We start from the raw sequence: 12,654 nt of genomic DNA, 5'->3' as shown, positions 1-12,654 counted from the left end.
TCTCTTGGGGACTTCTACTTCACTGGATATTCCCTTTTTAAAAAATTTATTTAATTTCATGTGTTTTGCCTACAGGAGGGTGTCAGATTCCCTGGAACTAGAGTTACAGACAGCTGTGAGCTGCCATGTGGTTCCTGGGAATTGAACTTGGGTCCTCTGGAAGAGCAGTCAGTGTTCTTAACCACTGAGTCATCTCTCCAGCTTCTTGACTGTTGAGGTCAAAGGGGTGGCGAGATGACTGTGTGCTATAATGGTCTCTGTGTTTTTGTACTTTGATACACGCACACACACAAATATGAAATATGGCTTTTTTGGGGGGGGGAGGTTCAAGGAATCAGGGCTTTGTGTATGTATTCTACCACAGAGCTATATTCCCAGCACTTTCCAACTTTGTTACTTAAAAAAAATATATACATGACTACTGAAGACAAATGATGATGAAAAATAAGAACCCAGGGCTGGCCATCAGAGTTCACATCTTGATGTACTTTCTTGAAATTAATATTTTTTGGGGGGGTGTTTTCTTTTCCAAGATAAGGTTTTGTGTACCCCTGGCTGTCCTGGAACTATAGGCCAGGCTGGCCTTGAACTCAGAGCGATCCACCTGTTTTTGTCTGAGTGCTGGGATTAAAGGTGTGAGCTATCACTGCCCAGCAAAAATCTCAAAGTTTTTTTTTTTTCCTTAGAACTCTATCACCACATTTTTTGTTGTTTGTTTTTGAGATATGGTTTCACTATGAAGCCCTGGCTGGCTTGAAATTCTCTCTGTAGACAAGACTGGCCTGGAACTTAATATGCCACCCTGTTCCCATCCTTTTTAATTTAACTAAGAAAGTAGCATGTCACTGATCTCAGTTTGTCTATAAGTGACTTTCATTAGTTACAGGCTAGCCCACCAGAGCAAAGTCCCCTCATTCATCTGATCCCCACTGGCGACTCCAGACTGTCACCATTTCATTCTTTGTAGGTTTTCCTCATCAGACAAGCCTTGCCAACAATTTCCCCTTTGTGCCGGGCATACTTTCTCCGAAGGGAAAGGATCTAGTTCTCAGGACACAAACTGGTGAATACTGGCAAGTCCCTGCTAAGTGGTCCTGCTGACCTCTGTCACTGGTGCCCAACAGGATAAGGAAGTTGCCTGACGCTTTCAACCTCTGCAGGTACCTTCAGGAGCTCACTCCCCCACAGAAAGCCCTGTGTGCACATGGACTGAGTCAGGATGTACATGGCCAGGCTACCTGTAAGGAGGGTGACTCCCTGTGCATCGGCTGTGTGACTGTGCTGTGATTTCATAGACACTTTCAGCCTCTTTCAGAGCAGACACCGTCCTAATTTTCCTAATTTTGCAAACTGAGGCTTGGATCTTGAAGGATTTAACCAAGGTCACCTAGCTAACGCTTGGAAATCAGTTGACTCAGGCCTAGAATCACTGGACCCAGGAAGCTTTGGAAGGAGGAGGGCTCTAGTGGCTTACCTAGTGTTTCACAGCTTGTGTTCCGCGAGCACTGCCCACTATCCCTGTCTAGGGAGGACAGCTGCTCGTCTGACCGGCTGAGTTTGCCTGTGCTGCTGCAGGGGGACAAGCGAGGAGACTCACCACCGCAGGAGCGGCTGCCTCCGGACAGGCGCCTCTGGGTGTAACAGTCAACATCAAAGTCCTAGGAAAGAATGCAAAGGAGACTCAGTCTTCCACTGGCTCAGAGGCCATCTCTGATGTCAGCGTAGGATCCTGATGAGACAGGCAAGGAACTGGGAGGAGTGTGGGCGTGTGTGGACAGGGATGTCCTTGGGAGATGCCCAAGGTTTGTCCACTGCCCATGTCATGGGAGGTGGGGGTGATGGTCATTGATTGCCCTCCCACAAGTCTCTGGATGTAACTAACAGTTGATCTAAAGACTATTGGGCAACTTTCAGCTTTTGGACCCAATTCCAGTCCTTTTCCCAACTAAAAATGGACTACATTACCTGCCTATTGATTCCAACAGGTAAACTGGAGCCACTGGTAGCTCGACTCATAGGGGCTACCACAGCCACTCGGGTAGGGGATGGAGCAGACTGTCTTTTCTTGGGTGGTAATGCTGGTGGACTAGAAGAGACAGAAAATCCAGGCAAACTGTACATCACAAACAAGAGTACTTTAAAATGGTTTTACGGAAGAAGACATGGCTGAAGCTCTTTCTCCACACCCAATTTCCACACTTTAACTGCCTCCTGTTTTCCTCTTGCCAATCACTGTATCAATTCCAAAAGAACAAAACCAAAGGATTCTTTTCCTTCCATAGTAAATCATGCCTGGTTTCAATGGCTAGAGAACTAAGGCAGCTGTAAGAGCACAGAGCCTGTGCAAAGGTCCTGGGGCAGAGCCCGGCCATTCTCAGAGACAGTCCTTTCTCAACAGTGCCAAGCTACTGGAGCGTTTAAGGGGCCAAAGTCCTAAGTCTTTCCCCAAGCACACCATTATCCTTTGGCTCACTCTGCCATCTATCTTCTCCCCACATTAGGTCACTAATGGGGAGGTACTAGAAAAAAAAAACTTCCCCAAAAGAGTTTAGGATAATTACCTGTTATCAACCACCCGAATGCCAGGTAAGGGGGGTTTGGGGGGTGCGACCTCTTCACTAGTGGAGTCTGGGAGCAATTCAGTGGATGGTGACACACCTGTTGCCGTCTTGTTCAGAATCTCCATCTCTCGGTCTGTCAGAGGGAGCTCAGGGTGGCTGGAGAAACGGAAAGATCTAGGGCTCACGCACAGTCAGAGTACACGCAGGTCCTGAGAGGGAGCGGTAGGGCTAGGGGCTCCCATGGAGTCTCATCACTGACCAGCTACCAGTCTGCTCTAAAATTACGTGTCACATTTTTAACATGGGCCAGTCCTTAAATGAATGCAAAACAGTAAGGCTGTCCTCATCTTAATCAGAAAACACTCTGCTGCTGGCCTCGGAGTCTGTTCATGTATCAACATCCTACTGACTGAGTTTTATTTATTTATTTATTTATTTTTTTTTTCGAGACAGGGTTTCTCCGTAGCTTTTGGTTTCTGTCCTGGAACTAGCTCTTGTAGACCAGGCTGGCCTTTAACTCACAGAGATCCTCCTGCCTCTGCCTCCCGAGTGCTGGGATTAAAGGCATGCGCCACCACTGCCCTGCCTGACTGAGCTTTATTAAATAATCCAAGATCTCCCACGACCCCTCGCCAAACTCTCGGGAGTTCATGGTGCAGTGACAGGCACCGGAGGCTAAGAACAGGCAGTCACATCCTTTTGTACACTCTTACACAGCTGACCTTGTAAAGTGAAAGGCAACACTTTGAAACTTGTGTGGAACACGTACTTTAAAGCATCAGGTACTCACCAAGACTTATCACAGGAAAGGGACCCGGGGCTGACCACAGCGTCTCAAATGCTCCCTCTGACTGCCTGGCTCCCATCCTTTGTCAAGCATGGGCTCAGCCCCAGGTCCCTCAGTGACAGAAGTCTGCTCAGACTTACCCGTCAGGCTTGCTGGCTGGGGAACTGGGCTTCACTGGGCTTGTTGGCGATGGCCGCCCCTGCTTCTCAATGATTAGCCTTACCAGCTCCTGTGCTCCACAAGAGAGAAAGGGAGAAAGGGGGAAGGGGTGGTACCACTGTACCTTTAGCAAGAGGCAGGGCTTCCAAGTCCCACGTTTGTGCCCACACATTTCCCACACAGGTGATGTACACAGTTCCTAACATGCCTCTTTCCCTCTGAAAATACCATCACAGCACACTGCAGAGCTTCAATTGCATCATACACTTCCTCTTGAAAGGAGAAATGGCAAGTCCCAGTCTCAAGATGAACAGACCACTGTGCACTTAGATTCCTGTGCAGTCTGGGGAGGGAGTGGGAGACATTTTTGGTTCCCTAAAGCTGTTGTGTTATGCCCAGTGGTGGGTGCCCTTAGCTATCTGGTGTTTGGTTTTGTGTATTTTCCCAAAGTGCACTGGTGTCAATGGACTTAGAGTAAAGGTCATGTGACTCAGTACAGAGCTGGTTTGAAAGGAAATAAAAATGGTTCTTTGAAATAGCAACAATGAGGCTGATCAGGGTCCTGGAGATCACGGACTAGGTGAGGCTAACTGGCCACAGAGCTGTAGGGATCCAGTTGTTTCTTGACTCCCTAGGGCTGGAATCACAATTATGGCCAGCACACTTGGTCATTGTGCAGGAAGTATTTCATAGAATGAGCCACAACTCCAGCTTCAACTTCCAAAAGCTCTGTGGAGACAGAATTTCCATACCACGAAATTCACCTGCTCTAAGCTTGAGCACATGTGCATTGCTTAACACAATCAACTCAAGGACAAAAACCCTGTAGCTGTACAGCCCCTCGTCTTCCTGCCACTCCTGGCTACTATCGCCCTACTCTTGGCTAGCCTGCCTTCGCCTCAGTGATCCGCCTTCTTTTGCTTGAGTAAGCTGCCACATTTTGGGTGGCCCAGGATTGCTCTATTCCACTGCAGAGCAGTGTTCTGGTATATTGCTTTCTAATGGTGAGCTTCTGACGATGACCTATGGGCATGAGGGAAGAGCATGCCACCTCTGAGGACACAGAGGTGGGTCACCTAGCCACATCTCCCTGAACAGTATGGGTGGGACACTGTCAGTGAGAATGGTTTGTCACTCTGGGCAGTGGACAATGGTCTAGTGGATGACCTACTGGCACATATCAAAAGCTTCAATATTTATTAGGAGAATTTTGTCTGAAGAAAATGCTATGGATATATGCAAAAGCTCAGCTATGGAGGATGTCACTACAGATAAAGTGAAACTATTCAATAGTCCACAGTGAAACACTCACTACAAGTACCAAGTATGTAGATGTGACAGAACTCAACACTCTATAGTCAGTAAGAATCAAGTCACAGCAGGACATGGGTCATGGCATAAAAAGATGGTGGAATACTGGGTGCAGAAAAGCCCTACTTGCTTTGTTGGGGTACACTGTATATTTTGGAAACAAGAACAACCCCCCCTCTTAAATTATTCAAAATTTTCTAAAACAGACCTAGATTAATTCTGAGAAAACTGTTTCCCCCAAACCATGAGAGGCATGTCCATGGAACCAGATGCAGGCTCACCCCATTCTGTTCTTGGAGCCATGTGGGAAGTAAAATCCTGGGGAGCCTGAGTTTAGCACAAGAAGGGGGCTCTCTTCCACTTGTTTCCACAACAAAGTGATAGAGGGTTGAAAAGAGGAAGCAGCTAGAGGGAGGCTGCCTCTTCACCCACTGCCTGGGGAACACGGGGAGAGGCAGAGGCAGCTCACCCTGAAAGCCCCACAGTCTTGGCTGTGATCCAAGTGTCAGACCCAAGTGACTGGAAGTTCCATGTTCACGTAGTGTGGGCTGGCCTTGAACTCTCAGTCTGTCTGTGTCACGAGTGGCGTATTGCGGACAGGTGTCACCATGCTAAGTCAAACTCACTCCAGCAAGTAGGACAAAGGAATGCAGAGAAGCCTGCACATTTGTGTCTACTGATACAGAACAAATTCCACTTTCTCCAACTAGGGAGAGGTTAGGGTAAGATGCTGTTCCCCTCAGCTAATGAACAACAGATGGCAAAAAGATCCTGGGGTAACAAGCACACAAATGCAAGTGTGCCCTCAAATTCCAAGACCACATCATGACACACTGGAGGCTGGGAAAGGGGCGGGCAGCCTTTCTTTTTCTGCCAACCTTCCTGCCCAAACAGAAGGGCTTTGGTTTCAACTTGCCTTAATGATCACACAGAAGGCCCTGGGAACCTCTATCATCCTCTAGGCAGCTTCCAATACTCTGGTTTCACTGAGTGCTTCCCACCTGTGGATTGGTCAGGCCCAACACCCAGTGAAAAGTCAAACCTCTGGGAGGCAGAGTTTCTCAAAGTCAGGGTCTTTTAAATTGGAGTCCCACATTAGGCAAGTTAGAGAGACTGCTCTGGACTCTTCTGCCAACAACCATAATTGAGATCAACATTTAGTTTGCTGAAAATCAGTTCTCAAAAGTCAACTTCGTAAGAACACGAAATGCTTCCAGGCTCATTTTGCTCACACTAACCTAACCAGGGCTGTAGAGATGGAAGCGCTTGAGTGACTTAAGAAATCAACACCCAGCTCTGAGCTTGAGCATCTCAGCCCCACCCTCCTCACTCTTTTCTTCTGGGGATGACACAAAGACCTGAGTGGAAGAGGGGCCACACAGCCTTGATAGTCTTGGCACAAAGAACCCCAAGGGCAGCATGGTGGTTAGTGTTCTCTGGGTTCTCACAGTGGGGATTACTCTACTGGAAGCATACCAGATGCAGTCTGGACCTTTCCTTCCAGCTCAGACCCCCATCCATCACCCTGCTACTCCCTGGCCCTGTGGTCTCTGAGTACTGTTCCAGGGCATGGGAAGTCTGTGGCTACACACCATGCTCAGTGTCACCATCTAGTTCTTCATATACTTTGGAAGAGGGTCAGATCTGGTTTGACAATGTGAAGAACACTGGCCAGTGGGGACTGGGGTGGATTCCTGTGTCAGGAACTACAGGACAAGATCACAGGAGTGTCCATCCCCAAAGTGACTTCACTGTCATTTAACTTTGTGTTTTTGGGACAGGGTCTCTCTGTAGTCCTGGCTGTCCTAGATGACAGAGATTCTGCCATCTCTGCCCCATAAGTGCTGGGATTGAAGGTGTATGCCACCATGCCCAGTCCTGAGTGACTTAATAGAGACAACAAGGAGCCTTCTCTGCCCACATCAAGAGTGGCAGCGAGAAGCAGAAGTGGAGGCAGTGTTCTCAGCTGCACCCAGTCAAGCAGCATAGGGCTTGACATACAAGGCACAGCTGGAACAACTGGCATTCCTTACAAAGGCCTAAGACAGGGAACTTCAGGTGCCACACTAGAACTCGGATGGCTGGATCAGGGCCAGCTAGGGAGCTAAATAACATTTTAAAACAAGTAACATGGGCAGAGGATGCCAGGAAGCACTCCCACCTCTGAAAACTGTACGCACAAGGAAGACGACAAGCTTTGTGTGACAACCACGAGGGGAGGTTTCTCTCCCAGACTCACTCTGGCACCGGCATGAGAAATCACCTTACACGTCATAGCCTGAAAACTCTGGGGCATGGCAGTCACCACCAACAGTTACTGCCCCCACCAAGGGGGCACCTTTTTTGAAAGCACAGTGCTATCTAGGAAGCTTTCTTTCTCCACTAACAAGCTGGGAGGGCTCTGGCCTCCAGCTTTATAGGAACCCCATCACAGATGGTTGTGAGCCACCATGTGGTTGCTGGGAATTGAACTCAGGACCTTTGGAAGAGCAGGCAATGCTCTTAACCACTGAGCCATCTCTCCAGCCCGGTCCTAGATTTTAAAAGGCAATTTTTTTAAAAACAGCAAACCTAGCCAAGCAATGGAGGTGCACACCTTTAATCCTAGCACTTGAGGCAGAGGCAGGGGGATCTGAGTTTGAGGTCAGTTTGGTCCAAGATATCCAGGTTTACTCAGAGAAACCCTATCTTGTAAAAAGTCAACAATAAACAAAAAAGCCAACCATACCCCAAAGGTCAAAGCCAGCCTGGAGCATGTTTCTAGAAAGCTCTCAAGGTGGCCCGCCTGCGGAGGGTTCAAACAACAAAAGCACCAAACAAGGACTGTGCAACACAAACCGTAGCCTGAAAGGGTTACAATATTTACTGTTTGTCCTTCCAGAACAAGTTGCCCTACCCCTGGATGGGCATACAGAGGTTCCAGAAAGGAGCATCCCTTGGGATTTACACCTGGCAGTCTCAGGAGCCAGTGAATGAAGAGAAGAAACCAGACTGGCAGTGCATGGGCATGTGGGGGAACTGGTGGGGCCTGATGCAACTCTGGCCACTAAATGTAAGAGAAATTCTGTGAGGAGGTATAAGAAGCCTCCTCCTCACTGTCTGGGGAGGAAGCAGCGACCCTGAAGCACTGGGTAGAATCCATGTGCTAAGGACAGCAGGAAAGTGAGACAGGCTCCTCCTTGACCACTCAGAAAACCTCACACGAGCCTTTGCCTATCTCTGAACTTTACAAAGGAAACAAAACCTTATATTTTCTGTGTTGTGTGTGGAGGCCGTAGGTTAATCTCTCTCCATCTTTTGAGGTACGGTCTCCTCTTGGATTGGGAAACTTGCCTATGTGGCTAGACTATTTAATCAGCAAGCAACTAAAACCCGTTAGTATCACCTTCCCTTAGTGTTAGGATCATGGTTACATGTTGTTGTACCTAGTTGTTTTTTTAAATGGTGTTCAGGATCCAAACTCAACCCTACATGTTGATGTGGCAAGCACTTCACAGATTGTACCCAAATCCTCCAAAAGTTTTACGTCTAATTTTTTTTACATTGATTGACGTAAATTAATCATTGGTTGATTGTGTGCGTATGTGTGCATGTGTGCCACAGTTCCCATGTGGAGGTCAGACATAGGTCATCAGGTTTGGTGGTGAGCACTCTCCCCTGCTGAGCGATCCCAGGGGCTCAGAAAGTCCTGTCTGTAAAAGCTTCTGCTCTAGCGGCTCCGGCTCCTTCCCTGTAGGTGTTCCTCTGTTATGCCCAGTTCTGGGTGATGACAGTGAAGTGACAAAACTGTGGGTCTCCACAAGGCCTTCCCTATGGCTTTCAGTGGAGGGAAGTGTTTAGAAAGATTGTTTTTTTTTCTGTGTGTGTGTCTGTGTGAGTGGATGTCCACAGAGGTCAGAAAAGGATGGCAGATCCACTCGAACTGGAGCTTTGGGTGAGCTGTCAGATATGAAAGCTGAGAGCCAAAGTAGCAGGAAGTGCTCTTAGCTACTGAACCATCTCTTCACCCCTATTATTATTACTATAAATTATAAACATTTTAGTCTATATAAGTGGCTGAAAGCTGGGGATACAGGAGCCTGGCAGGGAAGCACTGACATCTCCAAGGGCAAAAGGTGCCATATCTGAGGTCGGAAGAGAAGTGGGCATTTAACTGGGATAGTCAGGAAGATCTGAAATTTGTGAGCTGTCCTAGAAGGAGCCACAATTCCCATCTAAGACTAATAATTGTGAGCTCGCTGGGGAAGGTTTTCATGATGAACAGTGCTCACCCCGTCTGCTGTCACCCAACATTTGCCAGGTACTTCACAGACAGGATCTTCTCTCTCCTCACACTCTCAGCGTATTTAAAAACCTACACGAATCTCAGAGTTACTTGTCCAAGGCTATACAGCTAGTGGCATTTATGTGAAGGTTTATGTGGCAAATGACAGCACTCACGTAGGAACAAAATCAAAATAATCTGCTTTTCAAACTCGTTTTCAATCTTTACCCTCCTGCCCCGAAAAGAATTCCATTTAACAACTGAATGAGCTCCTTAAGGGGTGGTGAGTCAGTTTGTAGGAATGCACCATTCTCCTCCAAGAAGACCGCAGGATGAAGACAGCTAGCTACAGCCTTTGTATGTGCACACTCCTGGCCCTCCCAGCCGAGGCAGCTTCCTTGCATCCCAGAACATGGGCTTAGAAGGTGTCCTTGTGAGGTGAGAATGAGAAGGATCCTTTGGGTAAATCTCCTAGAAGGGGGCAGCAGAGGGTGACTCAGTGCCTAGGTCCAGCAGACTGTGAAAATCATGAGCTTGCCTCTGACTATGGGCCCACCTGACCTTGGCTAGTCCACCAGTGAAGGTGCCTACCTCAGAGGGCTGTTGGAAATATAAAGCTGGGCAATATAAAAAAGTACCCATTAGGCCTGGAAGTGGTAGTACACACCTTTACCCAGCACTCCAGAGGCAGAGGTAGGTGGAACTCTTGAGTTCAAGGCCAGTCTGGTCTGCAGAATGAGTTCTAGGACAGCCAGAGCTGCTCTACAGAGAAACCCTGTCTTGGAGAAAGCAAATCAACCAAACAACCAACCAACCAAAAACTCAAAACAAAATAACAACAACAAAATAACCCAAACAAGAACCCCATCCATTGTTTGCTATTATTACTACTGGATTCTAATTACAAATGCCCATGCTGACCGATTTTACTCCTTAACTGACCCCCCCTAGAAGTTTCCAGTACCACAGGCCAGCTGACCTGGCCTTCCTTAGGGACGGTTCTCCGATCTCCTTGTCCCTGCATTAGCACAAACAATCCCTGCTGTGGCATGTGGCATCCTTTTAAGCAACCGTGGACTCTCTTTCTCAGTGAAGCAAGGTCAGGGGGTGCCACTCTTGTTCGTCACTGTGCAGTCCTGTCACACCACAGGCACACAGCATGCTTTAGATACAGAGCGCCTCATCTACTGGCTCTTTGTTCTGGCTGAAGCTCCATACATGCATGTGTTATGCATGTGTGCACCTGTGCGTGTGTGTGCTTGCCTGCATGGCCACGTGTGTGAAAGTCAGAGGACAACTCTTTGAGTCTGTTCTCTCCCATCTTCCTGCTAGAGGCGGAGTCTCCCTCATTACTTCTGTCCCCATGCTGCGTGCTTGAGGCTTGTTGGCCCGAGAGGTCAGACAGTCTCCTGGCTCACCCAGGTTCTGGTGAAACTATTTTAAAAACAACTGTGAAAAAGTTATTTGCTCTCAGGGGCTAGCAAGGTCGAGTTCCACAGGCTGCACGTGTGTGCTTCCATCTCCCAGGGTCACACTGAGAGACCAGCAATTTTTCAAACATGCTTCTTGTGAGCAGTACAGCTGTGCTTCCATGACTCCATAAAGAGACCCACTCTGGAGCGTCCAGAGCTCCTCGGAAACCTGCTCTCTAGTTTCAACCGTTCCAATTGTTGTGACATTTCATTGAGATCAACCTGATGGAGGAAAACCTAAACAATGTCACCTAGAAAATAATTTTGGTTTCCAGAGCTGGGACAGGAGAAGCAAGGGTGAACCAGAACTCGGCCAGAAGGCATGGGGAGGCCATGCCGCACCTTGTCCACTTACTGACTGAAAGGAGCTGCAGTAAGCACTGAAGGGATAAACCAACAGCACCCAAATCCTATGGTGACTACGATCAACACCCACAAGCCGCATTAGTTACAACAGGTAGTGTAAAGTCCGGAGACTGTGCTAGACAGCAAAGGAGCATCAGAGGGGAAGCTTGCGTCAACTTGTCACACGCCCCTCCCTCAAAGTGAATGCAGTTACCATCCACACAGTAGCCTCTACTTTAATGGTGCTGGGGACAGAGCGACGGGAGCTTCAGCCAACACAGCCCATTTGGGAGTGATTTCTCTCACCCAACAATGCCTCCTTAGCCTTCTCTGTGTAATTTAAACTCTTTGGGGTCTTTGTTCTATTTTCCAGAGCTTCTAAAGAACACACCAATAGGAACGTTTCAGGAACCACATAGACTGGCTAAGTAGAGAAGTCTTTCTGACCTAGGCTAACTAATGTGGTTAAAATTTTGAATTAAGGGTCTATAAAAGGGACACAGGTTTTCCAAGCCACACCTCTAAAGCATGCATTTAGCACCGCATAATCAATAATGAATAGTGGTGAGTGCCTACAAGCTCAATGTACTCCAGGCATTGTTCTAAAAGCATCCTGCATTAACTAATCTAACCGGCAATGTTATAATGCAGGGCACCACTGTTACACCCGCTGATGGGTGTGTTCATGGGTGTCATCAAGATGAACTAAAGTAGTATACTGCCCAAGTCTGCAGACTACTGGGTGGGATGTATGCAGGCCAGACCCTAGGCCTCTCAGTACAGCTCCTCCTGCCCACTGCAAAGTCCTTTCCATTTTGTGCCCTCCATTCTTTTTTGTTTCTCACCTACTAGGATTTATATTCTTAGTTTGGCTTCTGGGCCCCAATTCCAGGCCCTCGATAGCCTTTGCTTTGCTGTAACTGTGACTGTGAGTCCTAATTGCCTATGAGGCTATTTGCAATGGCCTGGATAGTAAACATGCTGATCATATCATAGACATCAAGTACATTCTATTTCAACCACTCAGTCCTGCTTTTCTACCAGGAATCCTACATGTTCCTATGACATGACAAGGTAATGGTTGAGATGTTCGGAGTTTTGTTAAAAGCCAGTACAAATAATCACTATTGCATCATGGCAAGCTGGTGCATGTTCTCAGCCAGACCAGGAATATCTGGCCCACAGAGGACTGAACACCAGATGCAGGAAGGGCTGATGGTCTCTGGCAGCCTGAGAATGAAACAGTTACTGGACAGAACTGGCCCACACCAGAGCTCTGGAAGGCATTCACCCCAGTGTCTGTCTATCATCAAGTTCATAGCTTCCAGGGGGCTGGCTGCCCGACCAGGGTCACCTGGCACCTGCCCATTACCTTCACTCCATCCAGCACAGCCTTGATGACTCTCTTCACAGTCGTCACCATCTCTTTATCTTCTGAGTTCACGCCCTCCAGCATCACCTGGTCAGACCATCGGATGAGGTTGGCGAGGCTCTGGTATACTCGGCTATAGCAGGAGGAGAGGGCTGAGCTACAGGGAGGAGAGGGTTAAAGAGCATTAGAAAGCAGTCTCCACCATAACCCTCCTTCCCAGGGAGCACTCAGGGAGGCAAGGATCTCAGTGTCCAGGTAACATTTCCTTTTTTAAAATCCATGGTTTTCTTTTCCCTCCTTCCCTCTCTCCTCCCTTCCTTAAGTCTTCTTAAGGAATTTTAGAATGGGTTACTGTTCTCATTTCAGATTTTATACATTGTAAC

General features: G+C 47.9%; 1 protein-coding gene across 6 annotated transcripts in view; it reads right to left on the bottom strand.

Moving 5' to 3' along the window:
* The window catches only part of Rapgef1 (Rap guanine nucleotide exchange factor 1), a 119,712-nt gene that overhangs the window by 38,089 nt on the left and 68,969 nt on the right, over positions 1-12,654 (bottom strand). For all 6 annotated transcript variants that reach the window (XM_050154946.1, XM_050154942.1, XM_050154944.1 and 3 more), the window contains 5 exons: positions 12,272-12,428; positions 3,489-3,577; positions 2,562-2,717; positions 1,966-2,086; positions 1,475-1,658 (listed from right to left, as the gene is read on the bottom strand). In XM_050154946.1, coding sequence (XP_050010903.1) covers positions 1,475-1,658; positions 1,966-2,086; positions 2,562-2,717; positions 3,489-3,577; positions 12,272-12,428 — 707 coding nt within the window. The remainder of the gene's footprint in view (positions 1-1,474; positions 1,659-1,965; positions 2,087-2,561; positions 2,718-3,488; positions 3,578-12,271; positions 12,429-12,654) is intronic.

The sequence above is a fragment of the Alexandromys fortis genome, unplaced genomic scaffold, assembly GCF_014885135.2.
Source record: "Alexandromys fortis isolate MF-2015 unplaced genomic scaffold, M_Fortis_MF-2015_v1.1 scaffold_72, whole genome shotgun sequence".
Taxonomy (NCBI): Eukaryota; Metazoa; Chordata; class Mammalia; order Rodentia; family Cricetidae; genus Alexandromys; species Alexandromys fortis.
This window is presented reverse-complemented; position numbering and strand designations above follow the sequence as displayed.